Genomic DNA, 26372 nt, shown 5'->3' on the forward strand with positions numbered 1-26372 from the left:
ATCATATATATGCATTTTTTACATTTATAAATATGTGTGTGTTTGTGTGTGAAAAATATGTAAACAACTAATACCTGATTACAAAACTAATTTCAAGCATATAAGCATGACTCAGATCAAAATGTTTTTTAAATGATAAGAAATCATATAAATCTAGTAAAGTGTGTCCAGACTTTTGACTGTTAATCTATATATTCTCAATAAAGTGCAAACAATGATGTTGTTTGGGAGGCTCGCTGTAAAAACAGACTAAAAACAGTTAAAATATAGGCCTTGTTTGGCAATTCATCTTCTAAGTGCCATGGCGAATAAGTGAATTACGCACACAGTTGAGTCCCTAATTGTAAACAAGATTTTAGAGATAAATATGAACACACAACATGGTTTCCACATGGACTTTTAAGCTGTACATAATGTAACAATGTTAACAATAAGGGTTAAATCAACAGGAAAAGGTAAATACATTACCCTTCTGTTCTTCTGAGTGATCTGCGATCCAGAAATATCACAGCTAAGATTAACGACGGACACAAAACCTATTACCTTTTGAAAATCAAACGGCATACACTACGACACAACTGACACTCATTGGCTTTGAACGATTCAAATACTGCAAGTTGTCAATTTTGTAACATAGCATTAGAGATTATTAAAATGCCTTTGTTTACTTGAATAAAAGCCATCACCTCAGGGCAAACATACAAACAAACCACACACTCACACACACACACACACACACACAAAACAAATAATGTAAGATAATAATGTAAAATTTGCATTTTGGAACACAGAGAAAGTAGGTCATAGAAAGTCCTACTAAAGTGCAATACTGCTATACAGTTTGCAACCTATAAAACAACTTGTAGGGTCAACTATTTTGATTATTATTATTGTTGTTTTTAAAGGAATTCTAACCATTTGCCATTACACCATTAAATTAAACTAAATTAGATTTTTGAGGTGTCAAGTTGTTACTTGTACAGTGTAAATTGTAATTAGCAAAAAAGTTTTTTTTTTTTTTTACACAAAAATCTATAGTAAAGTGTTATGTGAAAATATATTTTAAACGGGTCCTAAGGTGATTTTTTTGTCCAAGTAGAGTAACTAAAACTGTTCTTTATTACATTAACTATGAACTATGAAATTGTACAAATAGGCTACTTTTGTTCAATTTTACTGGCATAGCTATATAGGCTACATAGCCTGTTTTTATTAGAATAGAGAGGGGGTAGTTTTGTTAATCCAGCATCTTTTTAAGCAATGTTTTGTTTGAAAAGTATATGCTCTCTTTTTATTAAATGTGTAATATTTTAGGCGACATTAAATGAGTAACGTTAACGAATGTTGCTATCACGCGCAGATCTAAATACTTCAGTGTCATTATCTGAGTAGAAAACAAGACGGTAAGCAGTTTTGCTAATCTCTGACATATTGTTGTAAGTGTTCCAGTCTCCGTTTAGACAATTAGGGGTTAGAAGACGGGACAGAGGGATCAGGACAGAAGTAGGAGTGCTGGTAATGTGATGAAGGCACAAATGGACCGAAGGAGGCGGGACGTTTAATCTGTCTAATGACCCTAACTGGAGTACACGAAGAACCGCCTCAGAAGAACAACATCAAAGATCCTTCATTTTAGTATTATTTTAAATTTTTTTATTTTTTTTTACCTCCTTTAAACATGTTTCAGGTGTGTTCCAATTTATTCCACCCATCCTTTTTAATTCGCTGTCAAATCTGTGTTCTTTTTCTATTTCTATCGCCGAGTTCTTTTTATTGAGAAGGATGCTCTCTGGACATGTTTTAGGGAGAAACAGCGCCCTCTACAGAGCGGCGCTGAACTGCAAACACACTATCCAAGCCGCTTTTACAGGTACAAATAAACTTTTACGTATGAAAGGCAGGCATATAATGTGTTAGTCAATAACCTTAAAAATATAACTAACTAAACACAATTTTTAAATATTTGCTTATAGCGTACCTAAAGAGAAAGATGGAGAAAGTATGACCTACCTTAGATGTCAAATTGAGTTCTGCAGTTGATGCTAATTTGAGATTTTTGCAGCGTCCCTCAGGTGACAATACAATTAATTTCCCCCACTTTTTACACGCAAGCACTCACACAATGTTAAGCATACACAGCTAATGTAAAGCACCAAGAACATTTGCTGAGGAGGATCCATTATGTCCAGTTTTTCTCGCCCATCTGAAGGTTCTTGCAAATATTGTCTCAAACGTCAATGAGAGGCTCACTTAGTTTTACAGCTAGATGTAATACATGCTACAACCCTGTTGTAAATCCCCAAAGACAAACACATATAAGGTCCTGCAAACATTCACTCAGTGGCTCTGAAAGACATACAGTTACACTTACAGTTTGGAGAACAGCAAGTCTTTCCAATCTGTCTGAGCTAGTAGGTTAATCCGCAATGTCCAATGAACTGAAAGGCTGGAGGGAAACAGAGGGATTGGGTGAAGGTATCCCAACTAGGCAAAACAGATTTTAAAGGAGGGAAATAAGAAGCTTAGATTGTGTCTGTGACAAATGCACTCCCCTTTAACTTTCTTGCTAACCAGTGGCAGATCGGGATGTGAAAGAATTAAGAGCACAAACATTCAGTCAAGAGTCCCATTTCAGCACTCAACTAGAGAGTTCTTGGAATCACTCTCTGTTGGGATGAGGACTTGAAGGCATAATTGTTTGATGGAATGGCCAACAAAAAGGTACCGTTCCTCTGAGGTCTTTAAAAGCCCTTCCACACACTTTAATCTATTGTGGGGCCTTGGTATTTCCTATGACCACAGTCTTCGCAAAGTTCAAAAAGGTACCGTCTCTACATGGTAGTGGAAAGATTGTGTTAAATCCATGCAAAATAGTCTGATAATATCATTTTATGTTGTTGGAAGGTGCTCGGTTTAAGTCTTAAAGGGACAGTTTGCCATATGGAAGCATTTACTGAAAAATCTTGGTCACGAGGAGGACTGAAACTGATTTGGCAGAACAAAAATAATACATTTAAGAAGTAAATTAATTATCAGATTTCCAGTTCAGTGAGTCATCTGCTGTGTGAAGAGACAAATCTGGTAAGCAGCCAAAAATATGCATGTCTTATCTCATATTGAAATGATCAGTTAATGTGTTAACTTGGGCAGCCCTAAAATACAACTGATAAACTACATATTAATATATTTAATATATTAAAATAATATAATAAATTATATTTTGCTTATATCATTTTTCGTATATTTTAAATTGACCAAAAACTGAATGTTAAAAAACTAGCTAATTAACTAAGCTAATAAACTATAATGAAGAAAATCTAAAATGAAAAGGACATTATAAAATATAAAAACAAATTAGAATACAAATAAAAACAAAATTCTGTCTACAAATAACCTCATTATGTGCTCTTTAATCTTAGCTTAACCATTAGTTTACACTGAGCATAGGGTATAGGTGCATGCTTACAAAATAAGTAGTTTGTATCCCTTTTCCTTCATACACACTCCTATGTGGGTGTAATTAAAGAGAATTACCACCTCTTAATTAGATTTAACACAGAGCAAGCTGACTCAATTCAATTTGTTCAAGTTTAATTACAAATCGATCTTTTATGCCCCTTAAAACTGGCTGATTTTAGACTCAGACTTGAATAAAGATCAGCAGAGGTGAGATGGCCTTAAAACAAAATAATATAGGAGTGCATATGTAGCATTTTCAGAAGGCACGTTCTGAGGTGAACTCCAACAGATAACGTCATAGATCTCAAGCCATGATTTAACATATGCTGCGCTGACAGTCTTCCAATGGGATCTGAAATAATCCTGTCTGTTGGTGGTGAGCGTTGCACCTAGGATGTTGTAGAAATGAAATGATACAGCCAACAATTATTGGGTTATGTACTAGAAAACACACAAAAAAAATCTAAAAATATGCTCACCAAGACTGCAATTATTTGATCAAAATTACAGTAAAAAAACATTAATATTATAAAAAAGATCACAAGATCGTTAAGAAATCATTCTAACATGCTGATTTGCTGCTTAAGAAACATTTCTTACTGTTACCAATGTTAAAAACAGTTTAATATTTCTGTAGAAACCATGATACATTTCTTTCCAGAATTGATGAGTAGAAAAATTCAAAATTGTTTGTTGTTCTTTTGATCAATGAAATGCATCCTTGCTGAATAAAAATACAGATTTCTTCCAAAAAACAAACAAAAAGACCAACTTGAATGGCAGTGTATATATCTCAAAGATGCCAGAATTCAAATCACGTAATGCTGATGAAATCAGGAATTATACGAAGCAAATGATGCACTGAAATGATTCCACACTCAGACTCCAGTGATAATAAAAAAGAGGCAAAAAACTTTATTTTTTTAATATCTAGAGTAGGCTTTTTGTGAGCGATGATAAGAGGGTAAAAACCAGTTGGAGGCAGAGTCAAGGAGACCAGGCTGAGACCAGTGCCTGCGGCTCCTGTGGTTATGCCAGGGCTCCCATGGGGTCCCAGGCCGGGAGGACGATGGGGTCCTGTTGCATGACGTCCAGCACTTCAGGAGGGAGGAAATTCTTATCCACCACCACCTCGTACACATACTCAGAGAACCACTCGTCTGTCATGATCAGATATCCTGCAGGAAGAGGCAGAGATGAGGCACGGACAACAGAGAGATAAACGGGTAAAATGAGAGATGAGCACAAGAAAGATAGCGGGACGGAGGAGTGGAACACCATTTAATTTGCCGCAGCAGAAGCTCTTATGAGAAACTTCAGCTTAGCTCACTAGGTTTGAAAAGAGCTCAATCTGCTAATTAAAAGTGTAATTAAGCAATATATGGCGGTATATAAAGTCCAAGTCTGAGAGATGTCCGATTTAGCACCCGCCTCGTGAGACAGGATTTTTTGTCACACGCTGAAATCCGATTAGGCTTGCGAGTAAAACTTTAACTGCAAACAGTGTTTAATGCTGCCAAGTCTGATGTCAAATGAAATCCTGATCCCATTAGCTCCGCACATTCTCCATTGTTCACACAGAGGGAACGAGCCACACCTTGTCTAGATTGCCCGTCTTACCTCTCAAAACCGAAAAGGTTTGATTTTAAAACAAGCACACATTTGAACAATATTTTTAATTCAGGATGTGTCAGGATCTAATCGTGTTCATTTGTGGCTCCAGATAAAGCCAGTTCCTCTCTTAATCGCTTAAAGAAAGTACAAAAACTTGACATTATTAATGTTTTGCCCTGCTAAAAGCAGGAAGTAGATGATGATAAGCTTTATTTCACTCCTGGGCCATGACTGAGACGAATCAAACCAGGCCATCGAACGCCTAGTGAAACAGAGCAGAACATACTGTGCACAAATGAAGCAGTAGAGCTTGGATTTCCATGTATCGCTACCTCAGCTCAACGCTTTGGTTATCAGAGTGTGATTTTTCAAATGGGGCATCGTTTTTGGATAAGAACAGACTTTTAATGAGGCCGAGAGAAGCCTCAGAGACAAACAGTTCTGAATCTGAAAAAACAAACCAATTTTTGCTACAAAACATCACGTTTATTTGAGTAGCTAGCAGTCTTTGATTGTGTTTGTAATGAAAATCATGCATTCCTGGGGGGCACAAAGCATCTGAGAGAATATTTACCTCTCTATTCATCACTCCACTTCTACAGCCATAAAATCTACCAGCTTCAGGGGCCTCCAGTGAACCATTGACCGCATTATAAATATTCTGTCAAAATCAGTTACACAATTACCCCTCTTTAACCTCTTGTTCGTGCCACAATATGCAAAAATAGGCCAGAATGAGGCAGAAATAATCAATCTTACAAGCCTGAAGCCTGTATTCCTTCAGAACGTTTACGCGGCCTCCCTGAATATATCACATTACTGTCTAATCTTCAGGGGAAACAACTGTTATGACCAATTTGAGAGCACTTAACCCCTTCGACCTCAACAACACATTTTTCTAATTCCCCTCCTCGTCTAGCTGTCAAACACTGTTGCTGCAAAACCACAAAAAGTTCTGATTTATGTACTGCAGTGATGTTCTGAATTCACAAACAGCTGTGATTAGATGTGATTCGTCATTTATTAATACGCTGTGCGCTTAAGGCTGATATTTTTAAAACATTGGCAGATGTTACTACTAAAATTAGTGTGTTAAAGGTGATGCGTCTAACTACTGCTCTACTAGTGTGATGTTGGAGTTGCTTACGCTGTTGAATGCTACAAGTGCATTCATTTTTATTTTGAGATTTCCTGTTATTTAATTATGCAAAACATACTAACACCAAACCTTTTGAACATTTTGTGCAACAGAAATAGCAATGCTTGCCTTAGAAACACCACAGAACCACAGCATTTACACATTCTGAGGAAGTCAACCTATGAAGGCCTTTGTATCTCATTAAACCAACAACAACAACAACAAAAAAGTATTTTAACATGGAAAAAATGACACGCTTCGCCTTTAAGGCAAACTTTGAACTTTTTTAAATGCGCAGATGAAGCAATCTGCAAGGAATCATTTTCTAGGAAAAACGAGCAGGCCAAAATACCTTTATAATCTTCTGAGGAATTCAGGTCTATGGAAGCGGAAAGAAAAAGGCAATATGTGCGTGTGCACACACTCTTTCTTTCTCCAGGCAGCCAAAGCTAATTAAACAACCCCTCGATGTAGCGTCTGTTTTAAATAAGACGGTGGGTATGGACATGAGGTCCAGCTGTGATCGGGTCTACAGATGTGCCCAGCCCGAATAACACACACAGCATGCTCTAAACCTCTCAATCCAGAGAGGCCCAGCAAAGACCCCATGCTAAATCAAATATCTGACTCCTGGTGTTCTCAGACAAGAGTTAAATTAAGTCACTGAAGAGCAGACTAAGGAGCCCCAAGAGGTAATCCTGCTGCAAATTGAATTATTCAATGTCAAAAGCTAAATATCTGTAAATTAGGAAGCATATATAAGTGGCAGACAGATGGTAACCCCCTCACCTTTATTCCCACGGTCGTCTCCCCACGAGTTCTCCACACGCCACTTCTCGTAGCATGCCTCCTTTCCATTCTGTGGACAAGAGACAGAGGTGATAAAAAAAAAGAGAGAGTGAAAGTCCATCCCATACACATGACAATCATAGTGTAGTGGATAGAGAAGTGGAATCATAACTGAAAGGTTTTAGGTTAACAATGGATGATATGTAAACTATTGCTACTGTGACTCTGGACAAAGCACTTAATCCCAAGTGTTACGTGTTATTTATGATAAAAGCACCTGTTAAATGACCAAATTAATGGAACAAAATTAGACTTTAATAGCATACACCACTGTTCAAATGTTTGGACTACTTTAACAATGTCCTTACTATGTTTCTGGGTCTTGAACGTGGTAGTTCTATTGCGGTCCATGCAGGGTCAGAAAGTTATCGAATTTCATCAAAAATATCGTAAAATTTGTTCCAAAGATGAACGAATGTCTTACAGGTTTAATAATGCATCCTTGCTGAACAGAAGTATTAATTTGGTATATTGAGTATTATTTTTTCTGTATTTCACATTGTGTAATGTCTAGCTGCTCTTTAAACCTAAGCTATCTTTTACTTATTAATAAAAAAGGGCAAAGAAGCCCTTCGTGTACACTGGTGCTGCCCACCGGGTGCCAGATAAGAGAATAATGAACTCTGGACATGCATATGGTGACTTATGAGGGCAAAATAGTCAGAAATCTTAAAAACTGCTTGTAATTAAACAGGCCGGATGTCTGCAGGAGGAGGAAGAATCTTGAGGTCATAATGACTGCGTGTGCCGTTAATGAGCATTTAGGGTCATGACCTGAGCGATATAGTGGTCTTTAAATAACTAGCTCAAACTATCCAATCCAAGCATGTTTGACAATGTTTTTGAGCGTGCTGTTATGTCAATACCTTGTCAGTAACGGCAGTCAGGATCATGGCATGGGTCATCATAGAATCTCCAAAGATCAGCCTTTCTGCCTTAGACAAGTTTTTCACTGAGATGCCGAACACCAGGTCATGGTTAAACCTACAAAAATACAGAGAATCCTTAGGGTCAAAAATACACTCAGAAAAGTCTTGCCTTTTAACTGGCAGAAGAGGCAATACTCACACATTCATGTCATTGATGCCCAGTTTGCTGTGGAAATGTTTGCCTACGTCACAGCCGAACCACACCGCCTGATGCCAGAAAGACACCAATTAATACAGACTTACATTATCACAACCACTATTTTTGACTATCAACTTAAGTGTCCTATGTTTTCTCTCTTTTTGTGCTGGTTAAATTGTCAGGACACAACATGTACAGCAAGACTTTAAAAATTCCAGACAGAATGCAATACACTGAAATTGCAAAAAACTATTTACACACAGGCATGTAAACCTCAGAGAGTGACACAAATATGTGAATAGTTTATAATCGTATCATTTAGTGGTGCAAAATTGGTGTAAACAGGGTCATTAAGTTTCATCCTGATAAAATATGTATCTGGGAATAGGGATAAGAGACAAAATGATCAAGCTGTCCAGCAGCAGGTTAGTTGTCTGTTAGTTAAGTTTATCTAGATTTTTTTAGCTCAAAAATCTTTCAGCAGTAGTGCTTTGTAGATGAATTTAGAGACGCAAATGATGAGGAAAAACTGCTTCTCTCAATTCATTTCCACTACAGCCATCAAAATGCTGCATTTGTAACGAATTGACCAACTTCAACAATCACTATCAAACCTCATAGGTCTCTTTTATCATATGGGAATAATTGTGCGAGAATGATTATAGTCATTTAATCTGTTTATTCCTGGGCTGTGATTTACCTACACTACTGTTCGAAAGTTTGGGGTTGGTCAAATTTTTCAATGGTTTTGAAAGAAGTTTCTTTTACTTAAAGTTGCATTTATTTGATACAGTAAAAAAGTAAATATTGTGAACCCTTTTCTATTTCAATATATTTCAAATTGTAATTTATTCCTGTGATGGCAAGCTGAATTTTCTGCAGCCATTGCTCCAGTCTTCAGTGTCACAATGTTTACAATTCTTTGATCAATAGCATGTATCTGAAACAGAAATATTTTGTAATATTATGGCACTTTTGATCAATTTAAAGCATCCTTGCTAAACTTTTGCAAGGATGATCACATGACCCTAAACTAGCCTAATTGTAATGGCAACCCTTCGAACCCAACTGATTTTACCTCTCCACCCTTGATGGACTCTGCAGCAGCTTTCTTGAGCAGCTCGATGGACTGGTTGTTGTAAAGTGTTCTGCGGCCGCCCACCATGTTTCCCAGAAACTCCACACTGTACAGCTTTCCATAGGGGTTTTGTGGCCGAGGGTCGTTAACGAGGCAGATCTGCATAGAGATTACACAACCTGTGAGTGAAGACTACAACAGACTGAAGCTGACATGGCCTGTGCTCCTCTTACCTTGTCCTGAAGATTATAGAGGGGCTTGACGTGCTTTGTGTAAAACTCCAGAGGAGTTAAAGGACCCATACGGTGGAAGGTCTTCTCCTTGTCCCGGTATTCCCAACAGATGGTGTCTGGAGGACTGCCCAGACAAACACTGGCCACCCGAAACACCTGAAGACATCAAATAAGAGAGAAAAAAACACATGAAATCATATTGCCCCCAAACTTTTGAACGGTAGTGTGCATAGTGGAAACTCTCAAGTTTTATGGCTCCTAATAAGCATTCAAGATTCAAAAATGGTTGATTGAAGTTTGAACTCTGAAGATGGATGACATATGGATGTGATATCTTAAATAAGACCTGGGAAAACAAACAAACCACATTAGAGAAAGCTCTGGCTTTGACAGGATGTAGCTGAGATTAGCACTAAGAACACAAACACTGTGTGTGAGGCGCCCAGTGTTTGACTCTAGTATTCTTTATTCTGAACTCAAACTGTTTTTAGTTCTCAGAACTTAGCCTTTGTTACTCCAGTCCCAGGCATTTCCTGCCCTCTCCTGACCACGGCCTGAGCTTTACATATTGGAACGCAGATTTCTTGTAGCCAAGATTAACTTGACCTTGATAATATGCACTTCTTGGTCAATCGCAAACGCAGGAACTGGACAGATAAGATGTGCCTGTCTTTTTTCTTTTGGCATATGCAAGTAGGAGAATCAACAAAGGTGTGCCACACAAACTGAACTTTACTGAGAATTCTGGTTGACTTTATTCACACTATATAAGATTTCATTTGTCTGGACTTCACAGAAAAGTCAATAGAAAATAAAAACACATGAATTATTTATGACTCCTTAAGCTTTTTTTTTTTTTTTTTTTAAGGAATAGTTCACTGACTAAAGAAAACTTATTTACTCAACCCTCATGTTTCAAAAAAGGAGATTTTGAAGAATGTCAAAGCTGCTTTATTCCAGCAAAAGGGGATAGTGCTTTAAACTGTCAAGCTCCAAAAAGGCAAGACATTTGCTCATGAGATGTGGCAAAAAAAAAGATTATTGTGCAATGCCATGCAAGCTTGAAGGAGATTTTAATAGGAATAATTGGGAGAATAATGTCTTAAATTTTTGAGATGGTATGAGGAAACATTTTAATTTATTCCAAAAAGGTCACTTTTGACATTTCTGTCTAATCTTCCCTTTAAACAGAAGCAAAAGTCAAAAGGACAATAAAAAGGACCAAATAAAAACAAAAGCATTAAAAAAAACACACACACACATATACATATATATATACACACACACACACACACAAACTATATGTTATGTATAAACAAATTTTGGTCTGTTCATCGCAAAAAAAAAAAAAAATTAAAAAGAAAAGAAAAAGTTTATTTAAATTTAAATAAAAATGGACATCACAGAACTTTAATAATAATAATAATAATAAAAAAAAACATTTGGTCTCAAGACTCAATGACTACTTTTAATGGTGGTTTTTCATCCTATTTGGAGTTTGAAAGTATAAATCATCCACTTTCATTTGCTAAATATCATTTATGTTCCACAGAAGGCTTTGGAAGAACATAAGTCGACATTTGTCAATTTATTGTACTCTTTAGATGAGAGGTTTCGGAAGAGAGCTAGGTTTTCACCAAGTAACCAACCTTCTCTCTCACCCTATTCCAGCCCAATCCCAGAAAGAAAACCATTTAGCATTAAAGTTTGTTTTCTCTATCCAGTCTTCCCAGAGGGAGAGTAAATACCGACTCCCAGTCCTCTTTCCTCCCTGTTGACCCGGCGTTGCACCCAGATGCTCCAACCGCACAAACAGCCTCCGCGTCGCACGCTCTGACATCCTCTCTCCTCCTTGGCAGGATAGATAAACTCACAGGACCGTCCAAACAACATGGGCGCCCGTTTTCCCTTTTTTTGGCCTGTTGAAAAGTGCCGCTCGCACAAAACAATGGCCGAGGTTCACTGACGTCAGTACGGAGTCAGCGAGTCAATATTGAAACACCTGTCTGAGGCTGGGTGGCCACAGGGCAGCAGGAAGAGCCGAGAGGCACATCTAGGGATGAGCGGCTGGCTCACAGGCCAGAAAGATGAGCATGCCACAGCACAATGTAAATCTTTTGCTTAAGAAAAACACAATGTTTCGTCCAAAAGCACTAAATCTCATCTCCTCAGGCTGTTCCGTTATGCCTTGACTTTGGATAAAGCAGGATCTGTGAGTCGGAGCAACTTAACGAGAGTAAGGTGTATGGATGCAATGGTTTAAATTACTCTAAAATCAAACTTGTATGTATGGAATAAGCAACAGGCATTTGATGTGAAAGGTGCAGGAAACCCTCATATGTCGTAAGTAGACTGTCAAAAGCATTTGTGACATGTTACAGAAAAACGTTTTAGTTTATTCCAAAGGGTCAGAGCTGTGGCCTTGTGGTAGTCTTGAGCCATGGTGCTTACACAGGCATTATGAGATCAAACATGGCTTATGACAATTCAGACAATTGTCCCTATAAATAGTAGCAGTACAAAAGCAAAAAAACAAACAACAACAAAAACAGATAAACTAAAAACAAAACTAAATGAAGCAAAAACTAATGAACCCCCCACAGAACTAAATTAAATTACAAAGAAAAAAAAGACAAAATAAACAAACAAAAAACAAACTAAATCAAATAAACCACAAAAAAAGCAAAAAACAAAAAACAAAAAAAACAAAGCAGATCAACTAAACACTAAAAACAAAAACCAGCAAAACCTAAAAGAAATTTAAACAAAATAAAAACAAATGAAAACCCGTACAGAACTAAACTGAAAGAAAACAAAAAACTAAATTCAATTAAAAAAAAATTAATGAAGCAACAAACAAAGTTCAGGTCACTCATAGTCAGACCTATCCAATGCCACATGCATCACATCTCGTTCTAGTGGGTTGAGATAATGCCTTATCTGGGATCACAAGCACCTGCTCCTGGGTGTGGGCACAAGGTGCTCCTGGGTGTGGGCACAAGGTGCTCCAGGTATGAATATGGCAAATAGGCCTAGGTGTTTGTTGACAAGGAAAGCAACACTCTGGCTGGCTGTCTCGCGTCAAAGTAATCCATGTGCAAGCAATCAGCCATGCAATTGGCTGGATGTATGAAGATGCAATATGGCACATTTCCAGCTGCCTGTGGGTAGGTATGTGTACAAGATCTTCATTGTAAACATTGCTTTTCTATATGGCTGCCAGACTCTGTACAGAGACCACAATGCTGATCCAATCATTTTTGTTTGTATGTTTGTTTGCATCTGCTTCTCAAGCACAGCTTTGCAAGGAAGTAAACAGAATGAAGATCAACAAAGAATGGCGTGTCAATAATTGGCCTTTTTGCTTTTGATACATGGCAGAAATGACACAATGCAAGCCAAAATATAATTTAGAGCATGATCGGATGACCCATTAGAGGATGTGAACAGCCGACAAATACATTTGATTGATTAACTTTAACTTTGTGTAAACATGAAACACATTTGGTGCTTTCAGACAAAGTTCAACAAGGGAATTTCAGAATGTCTTTGCAGAGAATTATCCACAACCACAACACAGTGACGAAACAGACCTCAACCTAAAAAACAACAAAACTGCACATTCCTTTATCATGCACAGTCTTCTAGCACGTGCAAACAAACACTAAGATATGTGACCCTGGACCACAAAACCAGTCATAAGGGTAAATTTTTCGAAATTGAGATTGATACAACATGTGAAAGCTGAATAATTAAGCTTTCCATTGATGTATGGTTTGTTAGGATAGGACAATATTTGGCTGAGATACAACTATTTGAAAATCTGGAATCTGAGGGTGCAAAAAAATCTAAATATTGAGAAAATTGCCTTTAAAGTTGTCCAAATTAAGTCCTTAGCAATGCATATTACTAATCAAAAATTAAGTTTTGATATATTTATGGTATATAGGAAATTTACAAAATGGCCAAGTTTCACAAACGGGGATTAGCTTAAGCCAGGACTAGGCCTTAGTTAAATTGAGGTATTTAAGCAACTTTTACAAAAATGCCTTAGAAGAAAACATGACACGGATTATATTAATAAATATTTTAAGATATGTCAGAGCAAGATATTTTCAGTTGAGACAGCTCAAACATGCATTTTAGTCTGGGACTAGCTTAAACCTTGTGTGTGAAACCGGGGGAATATCTTCATGGACATAACATCTACATAATTTCCTAATGATTTTTAGCATAAAAGAAAAATCGACAATTTTGACCCATACAATGTATTTTTGGCTATTGCTACAAATATACCCATGCTACTTAAGACTGGTTTTGTGGTCCAGGGTCACATATGACAGATGAACAGAATGTTTATAAAATTCAATCATGATGAATTTATTCTGTGATTAAAGCAGTTATATCAGCAAATTTCCTCTGATCTTTTGAAACATGTTTGATGTACTATAAAAACTGATTTTTTGAGCTCTGAAGAGTAGCTACTATATTCAGCAAGTATGCATTAAATTCATCAAATGTGACAGTAAAGACATTTATAATCTTACAAAAAATTTATTTTAAATAAATACTGAACTTATGTTCTGAAAAAATGTATCTCGGTTTTCACAAAACAATGAACTGTTTTCAACATTGATAATAATAAAAAAAAAAATTGTCAAGCACCAAATCAGCATATTAGATGGATTTCTGAAGGATCATGTGACACTGAAGACTGGAGTAATTACTGCTGAAATTTCAGCTTTGCAATCACAGGAATAAATTACATTTTAAAATAGAAAACAGTTATTTCAAATTTATTTAAATAATATTTCATAATATTAGTGTTTTATTGAATTTCTGATCAAATAAATACAGCCTTGATGAGCGAAAGAGAATTCTTTCAAAGACATTTTACCAAACCCAAAACGGTAATAGTTAAATAGGTATGTGTATCTAAGGGGAAAAATATATACATGCATACATATACATACACACACACATACATATGTATGCATACATGCATATATGTATACATACATATAACATATACAAATGTAAATATATATATATATATATATATATATATATATATATATATATATATATATATATATATTTTTTTTTTTTAAAGGAAGCATTTTAAGTTACCACATGAAGCTTCACAAGAAGAAGTGATTTGTTTAGCAACTTTAAAGCATGTCCTGCAGCACGCAGGTCTGTCAGATACAGTCCTGTGATTGTAAAGAGTGACAGTGTCCAGTCCAGCAGTACAAACACATCAGTAACTCCAGTTAAACAAGGCCACCTTTGATCTACTTGTGCGATTATGAATGGAAACGACAGATAAAAAAAAAAGAAACAAGATACGAACTGATTTTGAACCTTGTACAAGTTCTGACTTGACTTATTTTGTCTGCACTGGACTAGCATTCAGTCTCAATTACGTAAATATGGCTTTCCTGCATTTGCTCTCCTCCACTGTAACTCACCATTTTGATACAAATAAAAGCAACGTCTCACCGTGTCCCAATTAAATAAACAAACCCACATCCTAACAACTCCTCTGCCAGTGAAGTGCTACAGAAAACAAACCTCCACCAGGTGGACAAACAAACATCCTGTCGAAAACAGGAAAGAGGACAGACGAGAATATTGATCACAACCTGATAAACAGGAAAGCAAATCATATTCAGGCATATGCTTATCCTGGGAGAGAAACGCAGAGAATGAGCTTAGAGATATTAACTTATACATGTGTGCTGTGCGTTGTCCCTCCGCAGATGGTGGAGGTATAGTAATAATGCCAGTGAGATTGCCTTTGCCACTCAACGACAGGCACGGGGCGATAACAATCATGTTTGTAGAACATTCTGTCATCAAGTCCTGCAGGCGCTTGCTCTTTCTCTCCGTCTAGCTCACCCTTTCTCTTTCCTCTGCTCACACGCTTAAAAATGCGTGCAAACATATAAAAAGATACGTTAAAATACACATACGCAGGCATTCACAAAACCAGGGCACGCTTTGTATGTGCTCATTTTGGTTCACAGGTGGGTGACAATGTTATTGCTCAGCTCAAATGGGGTTTAATTATTAATGTCTATGTTTTGTCAGATCGAGCACTTATGATATTTACAATGTTAGTACTTACGTCATTGCATCACTTACAGTCAGACATACAGACGGGTCCTGAGACTATTTTAAAATTTAATAGGGTATTGTTTATTCTTCAGAATATATAATAATAGTATAATAAATTTGCATACCTACAATCAAATTGCAATTTTTTTATTAATAACAGATTTTTGGACCCCAATGAATGTGTATTTTAAGAAGCAAGTTTCATTTTTTACTTTTATTTTGTATATTTCATTATATACACACATTAAATGTGAAATGTTACACTGGTTATATGCTGATCTTTGTGAAAAAATGACCTTTACCTTTTTTATGGACTGAATTATGAAACTGATCATACTGCCCATCGGTTTGTTGATTCTGGAAATGTGTCTTTAAAAAGCTTTTATGTTTCCTAAAGCTGATATGTTGGGGGTGTTTTCAGAGCTGGCAACTGCCGATAAGGAGCAAACAGTTGCAAATCCCATAATTATAAAAAGTAAGCTTGACAGTCCCTTATCCACAATTTTACAATTCGCTCTGCTTATGTGAAATATGCAAGAGTTTGCCGACAAGCCTGTGAAAGATAACCTTGCAATATTGTCTGGCAACCTCTACTAGTGTTGGTTTGATAATCAGTCAAACAGCGCCCTCAACAGGGCTATAAGAACAGCACTATTCTGTTACCATTCTAAATAGTTTATTCAAAAGTAGTCAATTTTTATTCATCATGTCATTCCAAACTGTTATCTTTTAATGTAGAAAAAATTTCTAATACAAAATAATTCTTATTTAAAAATCAAATCAATATGTTGCCAAGATCTTTAATTATGTAATAATTGATGTGCATATGCGAATACAGGGATGGAATGACACGAGGTAGAGTAAATTATTATTATTTTTGTTTTTTCAGGCTGAACTATAGCATTGTCATAAAACAGAGGACAGGTTTGCTCCAAAAAACAAACTCACCTCCTCAATCATGGTGTCTATAGTGTCAGACAGCTCGGTTTTAGTGGCCTCACTGGCCACCATGTTCCTCAGCCTTAGACAATACTCCCTCAACTGCAACACACAAAAAACAAATGCAAATTACAAATCACAAAAATAATTACACTGAAAAAATGGATAATGCTAAATAATGTGTCTAATTATATAATTTCTTAGATATGTTATAACACATCTTATAAACCCCTTTCTCACAATTTTTTCGTAATATGACCCAAGAGTAAACAGTGCTTTAAAAGGCCATGCAAACATTTTTTTAGCTTTTCAATCTTTTCAGATTACTGTTAACTAAAAATAAACTAAAATTTAAAATTGTTTTGGGTAATTGAAATTAAGCAGATAAACTGGCAACAAACTGAAATAAGTTTAAGTACCAAAATTACTAAAACAGAAATAAAAATAAATTAAAGCTAAACAGACATTAAAAAAACTAATAAAACTGGCAAAACAACATAAAAAATAACTTGAAGCTTAAATTAAAATAAATATCAATAATATAAAAATAAAAGCCATTTCAAAATATTAATAAATATTATGAAAGTAAAGAAATTCTTTATATCTCATATTTGTTATAGTTCTTCATTAAATGTCATGCGGGCCGAAACTCCCATCTTCCTCATTTATCTAAAAGACAAGGGAAGTGACCTTAGTGACTTTATCCTCTGCTCATCCGATGACTCAAAGTGCGTTTCTGTGATGGAGCCACCAGCTCATACGCAGCCACTAAATCCCCATTCGGTAAATGTCAACATAAAAGCATGAGGGGATACACAGTGCTGCAGACTGAGAGTTGCTTTCAAGGGTTGAGCGTAACTCACCTTGTGATTGAGGATATCGTTCATTCTACGGGAGGCCTCAGAGCTATGAGACTCAGGGAAGCACTTCTTAGGGATGACGCCGTATTTTTCTGAAAAACACACAGGGTTTTAAATGCTACTCGAATGTGAAGATGTACAAAGGTTTTCATTTAAATTCTTACATTTAAACCATTTTTGGTCTGAAGTGAAAAGATGCCAATTCACTTTTTAATTGACAAATAAATACTTCCCTTGAACAAATGTGAGTTTAGTTCAATACAACAGAGCTAAACTGACCAATAAGGTTAACCAGCATATCCCACTGCCCGCCATCATTGGTAGGATTTGATAGCAGGAACTGAACCAATCTGCCATCTACTGACTCCTTCCGCTGGGCTGTCTCCACACAGGCATGCAGAAAGTAATAGCATCTCTCCACCTGAGACAAAAACAGAAATTCAGCTGATCAGGGGGTGTGCACCATCAAGGTGAAGGGGCTGAGGGTGGACACAGTAGTCCACAAACATCCAGGGAACACAATACATCTCACACAAAAAGAGGATTTACTGCACTTTTACCATTAACACAATGAGAGCAAACGATAGACAGCAAAAACAACACAGCAGAATTACAACCTGAGAGACTGGTGCAAATAAATATAGTTGATTCTTAGATTAAACAGCAAAGAGTAAGTCGTTTTTGAAAACCCAGACCAGGAGGAGTGGTAACTTACTTTGTCCCAGAAAAAAAGATATGACTGACTGAATTCAAATTCTTCAATGTTAAACTTCTTCATAAATGGAAGACGCATGACATTGAGGCATGAGAAGATCCAACATCTCCCTGATGGAAAAAAACAAGCATAGACAGTGAGGTCGGGTCAAACCTGATAAGGAAGTACTTAAACTGGATTTTTTTTTTTTTTTTTACATTACAAAGGTTCCTGTTTTAAGCCATTTGGACCCTTTTCATATTATGATGATGTACTTATGTATGCATTAATTCATCTAGCAAAAAAAACTAAATTAAATTAAAAAGACACTATCACTCAAAAGTTGAAGTTAAAATGTTTTTGAAAGACGTTCACCAAGTCTCTTATACTCAAAGCCTGCATTTATTGGATCAGAAATATTGTAAAAACAGTAATATTGCTGAAATTATTATTACAATGTACAGTTGCTGTTTTGAATTTTAATATATTTAAAAAAGTAATTTCTTCTTGCGATCACAAAGCTGACTTTTCAGCAGCCTTTACTCCAGTCTTCAGTGTCACATGATCCTTCAGAAATCATTCTAATTGGCAGCTTTGCTGCTCCAAAAAACATTTCTTATTATTATCAACGTTCAAAACAGTTCTGCCACTTAATATTTTTGGAGATTTCCAAAAATAAAAGATCTGTGATTTCCAGGATTCTTTGAGGAATAGAAAGTTTCTGACCCCCAAACGTTTAAACTGTAGTGTGAGTGTGTGTGTGTATACGTGTATAATCCTACAGTACATCATCCAGGCATTACATATACATTCACACATACACACATTATATATAAAATACTTAATAATATTGTATTTGCTATGCAACTATTATTCACATGTACTTCTATAAAAGTTTATCCTGCTATAAGTCACTTCCTTGTTCAAAACCCAGTACTAATGAAATACATATGTGAAGTGGTGCACCAAGTAATCTTTGTTGTTTTGCTGATTCAATAGAAAAAAATTGTCCTGATTTGTAAGTCGCTTTGGATAAAAGTGTCTGCTAAATGACTAAATTAATTCCCTGGAGGGCCAATCTGCTGCAGAGTTTAGCTCCAACCCTGATCAAACTCACCTACCTGTGATTTTCTAATGATCTTGAAGACTCTGATTAGCATGCTCAGGTGTGTTTGATTAGGGTTAGAGCTAAACTCTGCAGGAGTGGGCCAGATTTGAGGATGACTGATGTAAAACATTCAGCAGTAGTCTTGAACTTCATTGTGCAAAGACACACGCTTTCAGTTACTCTTATTTAACTATAGATTTTTCTAGACCATTAATATGACTGACACTTTCATCTCATGTGGGCCTAGATTATTTTACCGAATATCTGGTAAAATAATATCTGGTAAAACTTTACTTCTCAATTTTCCTCATAGTGTAGGTACCTGAGTTTTTCTGGTTGGTGACAGGCTTGCCCTCTGTGGGGATGCTGTGCTGGAAGACGTGTACTGTGTCCTGGACCGTCTGCCGGTGCAGACAAACCTCTAACGGATCAATGCAAGTCGAGACGTTCTGGGCGAGCAGATATCGTGGCTCCGAGCGGAAGCGTTTGATAAAAGCTGATGATTTCTCCTGACTCAGGCCTGGGCAACAAACAAGGACACAAACACTAAACAAGGGCTCTCAATTTACAGACCAGGATGGACAGTGAGTGTGATACTGTGCCTTTAAACCTTCACTGATACATTGCATAATCATGAACGTTAAGAAATACCGACAAGTATCACTTTTTATATTCATGTGACACACAAGAGTTTGATAGAATGATATGTTATTGTCAGATTCTGCCTCTGACAATAATTCTCTGACTTCAGTATGACTCCATTCATTGTTTATGTAGTTTACCGGTGTTTAGCTTCTCTTTCACATAAGAAACCTTTCCGTTTCCAATAATTACACGTAAGCACTCATTTTAACCCATTCAAAGCGTCACTCCAGGGTTTTAACTCAAGCATACGCGATCAAGAGTTAAAAGTCGATCTCACACCTTTGCTTAGTCACTTTCAGCTGTAGTAGGAAACAGCTCGTGCTAGTTAGCCAAACAATGCTACTCCATTCACATCAACATTTGTGAAGCTCTGAGCCCTCAACCCGCACCTACGAGCTGCGAGAGACAATATTTACACATACGCACCAGTGTCCATGTTTGCAGGTGAGGAGAGGAGGTGTTGGAGTCTGATTTGTAGGTCTTTGTTTATTTCATTCGCCGACAGCCAGTCAGTCCGTGCGGAATTCCGGAAACAGGAAACCCAGTGAAATCGCATGTCTTTCTGTCGAGGTTGCCATATCTGAGAAAAACCCTCCTATCTGGTGCTACAGTGGGGGATAATAAATACCATAGTACGTGGTCCGCTAGGTTATTTTTCACGAATACGGTAAAAAGCGTGACCGGAAGCGCTTAATGCAATGTAATTGTCCCTTTTAGCAATTGTAAGCAGAGGCGTCATGCCCATTCAGGTTTTTGAGCCAAGAGGATTTTGAATGCAGCTTCCAAAAGACAAAAAATGGCTGATTAATATTTTTTTTATATATATTTAATACAATCACACCGGTGTGATTAGAACGTTCAGTGTGTCTCATCATCTGCTAAATTCAAATCCGTGTTTGCTGGCGCTGAGCCAGATACAGACGCGTTTTTACAGCACTGCGCATTATAGCAAATCACACAGGATGCTGTTGAGCGTACGAACGCAATGACCAATCAGAGGCGTTCAGGTGAGTCATCGCTAAAATGCCGGTGTTTTCTTCACTTGCTCACTGACTCCATACCTCTTTCTGGCGAATTCTCTCGTCAGAAACAGCAAAGTGCAAATGTGTGTACGAATCTGTAAGATATTGATTTCATAGTGTAAACAGCTTCTGTGGTTTTAATGGGAGTTTTTGAGAGTGCTTGAACTCTAGACTGTCAGTGAAAATGTTCTTTGATAATGTAATTGTTCTTTGCTCTCTTTCTGTACAATGAAAGTGTTGTGATTAGTAGCCTAACTTGGAATGTTTTTATTCACATTAACTTTCAATGTTAAATTCACATTAAATATAAATTCAGTCGTATTAAAAATGACACCCATAAACAGACAGGTTTTTATGCGTATAGTTAATGGATTCCATTATTAGGTTACTTTGACCATTGCCCACTATCAACATAATCTATAAAGGTGAGAATCAAGATATTTCATTATATAGTTAATGCATTTGTGAATTGTTTCGAATAAAAAGGAAAAAAATAAATAAAACATAAGTGCTGTTGTGGCTGCTGTGTGTCACATGATGACCCCCAACTTGTGCCCCCTCACAAATAATGAGTGCATGACACCCCTGATTGTAAGTGAGATTTTTATTTTATTTTCTATAAATAACAAACAGGCATTATTGTTAACCATGCCCATAAAAATTCTAAGCTGCTACAGTGAAAAAGAAACGTCAAAAATAAAATAATTATTTACAAATATAACTGAGTCCATGTTGAAATTGTATAAAACGAAAATTCAGCATGGAGGAGGTTCAGTTGTCAATTTGGAGGAGACTGATTGTCAATTTTAGGTTGTCAAACAGAATTTAATATGATCTGTTTTATTATCTGCTAATTCTACATAGGTTTTGCTACTTTTTTTGCGTTACCATACACTAGGTATGGTAACGGGGTAGGAAATGTAGTCTTAATTTGGTCACTCAGTAGGGATTAGCTAGTTTGGGACCAAATTTCAGTTTGCAGTATTTCATAAACTTGATAAAGAACAAAAAAATAAATAAATGAATAAAATGTGTTGCACATTTATTCATTTGAGACACTATATCCAAAGTGATTTACAAATGTTTCATGGTATATGCTTTTTCAGTGTGTTCATACACTGGAGTCAAACCTATGATACTGCTGTATCAAGAATCATTGTTAATTGGTCTTATTGTGTTTGTTCTTATGTATTCCATTGTGTTAGGCCTTGTTCTTCTTTGACTTTTTCTTTGGGGAGTCATTTCTTTCAATTTTGTTGTTTATGGTCTCACTTTCTGGATTCTTGTCTTGCGTTGTTTAATTTTGTTAATTGTTGTTTAAGCTTTAACAAAATCCTCAATCTTTCCTCTCCGAGACTAATTTGTAACGTTATGGTCATTATGTTGTGTTATGCTGCCATGGTACTTTTTTGTTTGTGCCATGAGAAATGTTAGGGTTTTTTTTTTTTTTTTCCAATTGTTATGAATACAGTCCTAGTTTCTTTGGTGATGGTTTTGCTCAATAACATTTCAGACTTTGTCCTGAAAGTGTAATTTCTTTTTAACTTTGGACATTGTTTGGAAATTGTAGTGTGTGCCACTTAAGTCTGAAGTATAATCCATCTTATTTCAGTTAAGCACAGGAAACAAGGTTGAAGTCCATTCCGATGTAACATTAACAATATAATATCTGCAATAGATTCTTATGTAAATCATTAAACCAAGCTATTTATATAAACTAGGACTGACTGTCTTTAAGATGAATCACACACAGCAATAAATAGAACAGAAAATAATAAAACATCAAATTATTCATAAAGAAAAGAAATGCCGCCTTGCATTTTATTTCCAGAAAATTTCTTAACGCGTGTAAATATGTTTTAATATAAAAAGTTGAACTAAAATGGAATAATGAGCCCCTGAACTAAGTAGGGATCAATGTCAGAAGTTGAAGTGAGTATCTTGTCTGGTCAGCAGTTGCTTTAAGTACTACAGTGCATCTCATCTCATCCTCATGGACTGCCCCAGATTTGCCAGTTCTTGCTCTGACATGTTTCCATAGGCGGAACTTGGCCAAGGGTCGGAAATGAATGGGGACTAGGGGCAAAAATGTCACGAAATGCCCCTGCGCAATTAAACTAAATCTATTACGACTGTCACGAATAAAGTGAAAATGAAAATAAAATAAAGTGTCGATTATGGCATTAAATTTAGATCTGCTCATGCTGTATCAGATTTCTTTTTACACGTTTTTACAGCGTTCAGCATTATAACCAATCACACACGATTCTGTTGAGTCTATGAATGCAATGGCCAATCAGAAGCTTTCAGATGAGTCATCGCTGAAACGCCGGAGTTTAGTTTAGTGCGCCCGCTCACTGACTGAATTCTGCTCTTTCACGAATTCTCTCATCATAAACAAGCCGCAGATATATGTAATCTAGTATACGCAAGTAATTTACACAGCTTCATTAATTATAACGGAGGTTTTTGAGAGTGCCAAAACTTGTGCTAGACTTAAATGAGTGATCATGTTCTTTGATCATGTAAACGTTTTTTGCTCTCTTTCTAGACATAATGTACTCGCTGTCTGAATAACCATGGAATTGAAACCGTAATAATTAGTAACTTACAATGTTTTTATTCAATTGTGATCACATTAAATTAAAAATATTTAATGGCACCCATATCTGGTAATTGCTTAAAAAGATGGGTTTATGTGCGTAGTGAAAACATTAGGCAAATTGTAGCCTTTCCCTGGAGTTGGTTCACTCTCCGCCTATGGATATTTCCCTACTGTTCCACCAAGACATTTGCAAGTTCTTGAACACATCTGGGGAGGCACGTGGTTTACCAATGCAAGGATGATCAGCCATCCTTCCTGTCTACCTGTAAAACTGTTGAGGCGTCTTACATTACGGACATTACAGTTATTATAACTGTGACCTTTATTGCCTATACCGCCTGTAAACCGTAAGTGTCTAAAGGACGGTTCCACGGGTGCATGAGAAATAACTTTTTATAGTTCATTGAACAAGTATAAAAATTATTTTTTAAACCCTCTCCAATAAATCTGATCTGGATTTTGGATACTGTATCTTTAAATTAGCCTACAGTATCCTGAAAAAGGGACTTTTTTTGTTATTGCTGAATATGCATGTAATATTTCCACATTACAATCGAAATTAACTAGCTTTATTGTCGTAAAAAAGAAGGGAATGAAGAAATAAAAACAAAAAAGGGGGCTGTAAGTCACGTGAAAGATTCAAATGAAATGTGACTCAGGTTTTGCCACAAGAGGACAGTAACCTTGCGTAACCTCCACAGCTGCATTGCCTTGAGTGAATACAAAGTTTATTAATAGTTTTATTATTAAATCCAAGAACACTTTTTTTTTATAGTGCGCTTGCTGTAAATGATTACTTATAAGTAACTATAGCCTATATTTGAACAGTACAGTTGTATTGTAGTTCATAAGGAGGCATCAAAATATGAAGAGCTTTGAGGACTGAATAACAATATTTATATAAAAATCAGTTGTTAGATGTGTATTTAAAGTTGTGTTTGTCATCTCTGCAGCCTTTCTTTTTTTTCTTTTCTTTTTTTTTTTTTTGTAATCTGGTAACACCAGACAAAGAAATAGCTCTTCTCAGTCTCTTTGACTGCTTCCATAATTCACCCACAAGATGGAGACTCTTGTTTATGTCTTTTGTTTCTTATGGTTGATATTGGCCTTGCTGTTCTGATGTTTTAATGCTAGGAACTGGGGAAAGATCCATCTCACATATCAAAATACCGTGTATGCATGATAACTGAAATGTGAATGATTTGTAAATCCATTTTATAGAATGAAAATGAAATTAAATAGCATTTAATTTAATATCCAACAATGAAGAAACGTTGTTTGAAATTCACCCAATCTGGCAAACAAATAATTCCATTTTTTATTATTCTAGCTAAGATATTAACAATGCTTAGGGAGTAACTCGGTATCCTCATTGGGTTTATTAGTAGTTGTTTATTTGTAAAAACAACTTGATAATGATTCCAAAAAAGGCAGTTTGTGCCAGATGAATTATCAAATACCCTTGTCTCCTTTTAAACCTCCATAGTGCCATGTTGTTGCTCATAAATAAATGTGGAATTCAATGCCAGATGTTGCCCAGTCCGGCCAATTCTTAAGGTTTTTCTGTGTTAGTTGCAGAAACAATAGTGCGGGTGCTCTTATGGAGAAGGGGGCAGATGGGGTCCCCTCTTCAAACAATGTGTGTAGAGTGGGGGAGGGTGTTATGCATTGAAAGTCATCCTCGACGAGATATCACCCTTTCACCAGTGTGACAGAGGGGGGAAAACTGCACGGGTTTATGTGAAAGCTCATAAACCCATATTGCAGGAATGGAGAGCTTTAGCCACCGCCATCTGTCCGAAATTAACATTTGCGTGCAATGCGTTGCTGGCAAACAAAACCTGATTTTTGTTTTGCTACAAGCTTTCATGGTATGTAAATATGGACTAATGAAGTCTATTATTTTTGTCAGACTGGGTACATATATAGCGCATTTATTCTACACGGAAAATAAATTAAAAAATGAAATATGAAAAAAATATAATAATAAATATTAAAAATATGTAATATGTACCTTTTTTTATATAATATTATATATTACATGATATATTCTGCAAATTGTTTGTTTGTTTTGCAAGAAGGAGTAGAATAAACTAAATATTTGCCTTTTATTCAGTTTATGCAGGTTCATATGAGGATACTCTGAGGTTAATTTTTATCCATAGCATCTACTTGTATTGGTTAAATGTTACACAGATAAACACCAGATAAAATAAATGTTAAAAAAAAAATTAATATTATATGTGGACATGCTGAATAATTCTAATCTGACTATTTCCCCAATCCCACACTATCAGGCCTGTATTTGATTGCGGAACCATGGAAGCGCACTCCATTTTTAAGCAATAGCATCATGTATAATACCTACTTCTCACATTACTTTTGTGGTCTAAATAAAATAATCACCCATTTTATTTTCACAAGTAATGAGCTTTTCTAGAATGCGACTGGTAGAATAAACAAAGCAACTGACTTTGATTGTTTCACATTGATTGCATTTCATGGATGGCCGGTCTCAAAAGAAAACAAGTGTTTTATAGTCATTTATTTTGCTCAATTTTCCCCCAGTAAATAGGAGCCAAATGTCTCACTATCGTTTTGCCACATACCTCCACTCAAACTGAGCATAGGCCTATGTATTTCGGATGACACTGGCGCACTGCTGAGTTTTTCCACAGAAATGTGAAATTGCGTGAGGTGGCTCTTTGTGTGCATGCAGTAGACGGCGCAGCATCACCTTGATGCGAATCTGGAATAAGAGAAGTGCTCGCCTCTGGCCCTGTGTTGACACAGGAGGAGTGTGAGTGTGTGTGACAAGAGGATACAGAGAGTCTTACTGGGCACTAAGGACACTGTACAGTAAAAAATGTTTTCACTGTAGAACAACATCTTTGCATCCATCCATTTAATATTTTTTAAAAGTGAGTTTCTATTAGTAAT

General features: G+C 36.3%; 2 protein-coding genes across 4 annotated transcripts in view; one reads left to right on the forward strand and one right to left on the reverse strand.

Annotated features, from left to right (window-relative positions):
- Positions 1-4351: 4351 nt before the first annotated feature.
- On the reverse strand, positions 4352-20509 carry blmh (bleomycin hydrolase). The gene is made up of 12 exons (XM_058799175.1): positions 20232-20509; positions 19483-19680; positions 18074-18183; positions 17638-17779; positions 17362-17450; positions 16508-16600; positions 9440-9595; positions 9207-9365; positions 8129-8196; positions 7927-8044; positions 7001-7070; positions 4352-4637 (listed from the first exon to the last, which is right to left on the reverse strand). Exons 1-12 carry the CDS (start codon positions 20359-20361, stop codon positions 4489-4491), a joined length of 1482 nt encoding a protein of 493 aa, XP_058655158.1. The 5' UTR covers positions 20362-20509; the 3' UTR covers positions 4352-4488.
- nova2 (NOVA alternative splicing regulator 2) overlaps positions 19619-26372 on the forward strand; it is a 58679-nt gene continuing 51925 nt past the window's right edge. Inside the window, exon 1 of one of the 3 annotated variants that reach the window (XM_058799171.1) lies at positions 19619-19744. In XM_058799171.1, coding sequence (XP_058655154.1) covers positions 19738-19744 — 7 coding nt within the window. In that variant the 5' untranslated portion in view covers positions 19619-19737. Of the gene's footprint in view, positions 19745-20660; positions 20813-26372 lie in introns of those variants that run through there. The other 2 variants (XM_058799174.1, XM_058799172.1) reach the window with 2 other exon arrangements.

Source organism: Onychostoma macrolepis, chromosome 15 (genome assembly GCF_012432095.1).
Source record: "Onychostoma macrolepis isolate SWU-2019 chromosome 15, ASM1243209v1, whole genome shotgun sequence".
Taxonomy (NCBI): Eukaryota; Metazoa; Chordata; class Actinopteri; order Cypriniformes; family Cyprinidae; genus Onychostoma; species Onychostoma macrolepis.

Excerpts from the sequence above, each read along its gene's own strand:
- blmh (XM_058799175.1), bottom strand. The coding sequence starts at position 20,361 with ATGCGATTTCACTGGGTTTCCTGTTTCCGGAATTCCGCACGGACTGAC. Across the intron at positions 17,451-17,637 it reads TATGCTGGTTAACCTTATTG|AAAAATACGGCGTCATCCCT; the intron begins GTCAGTTTAGCT and ends TGTGTTTTTCAG. Across the intron at positions 7,071-7,926 it reads TGACTGCCGTTACTGACAAG|AATGGAAAGGAGGCATGCTA; the intron begins GTATTGACATAA and ends TCTTGTCCACAG.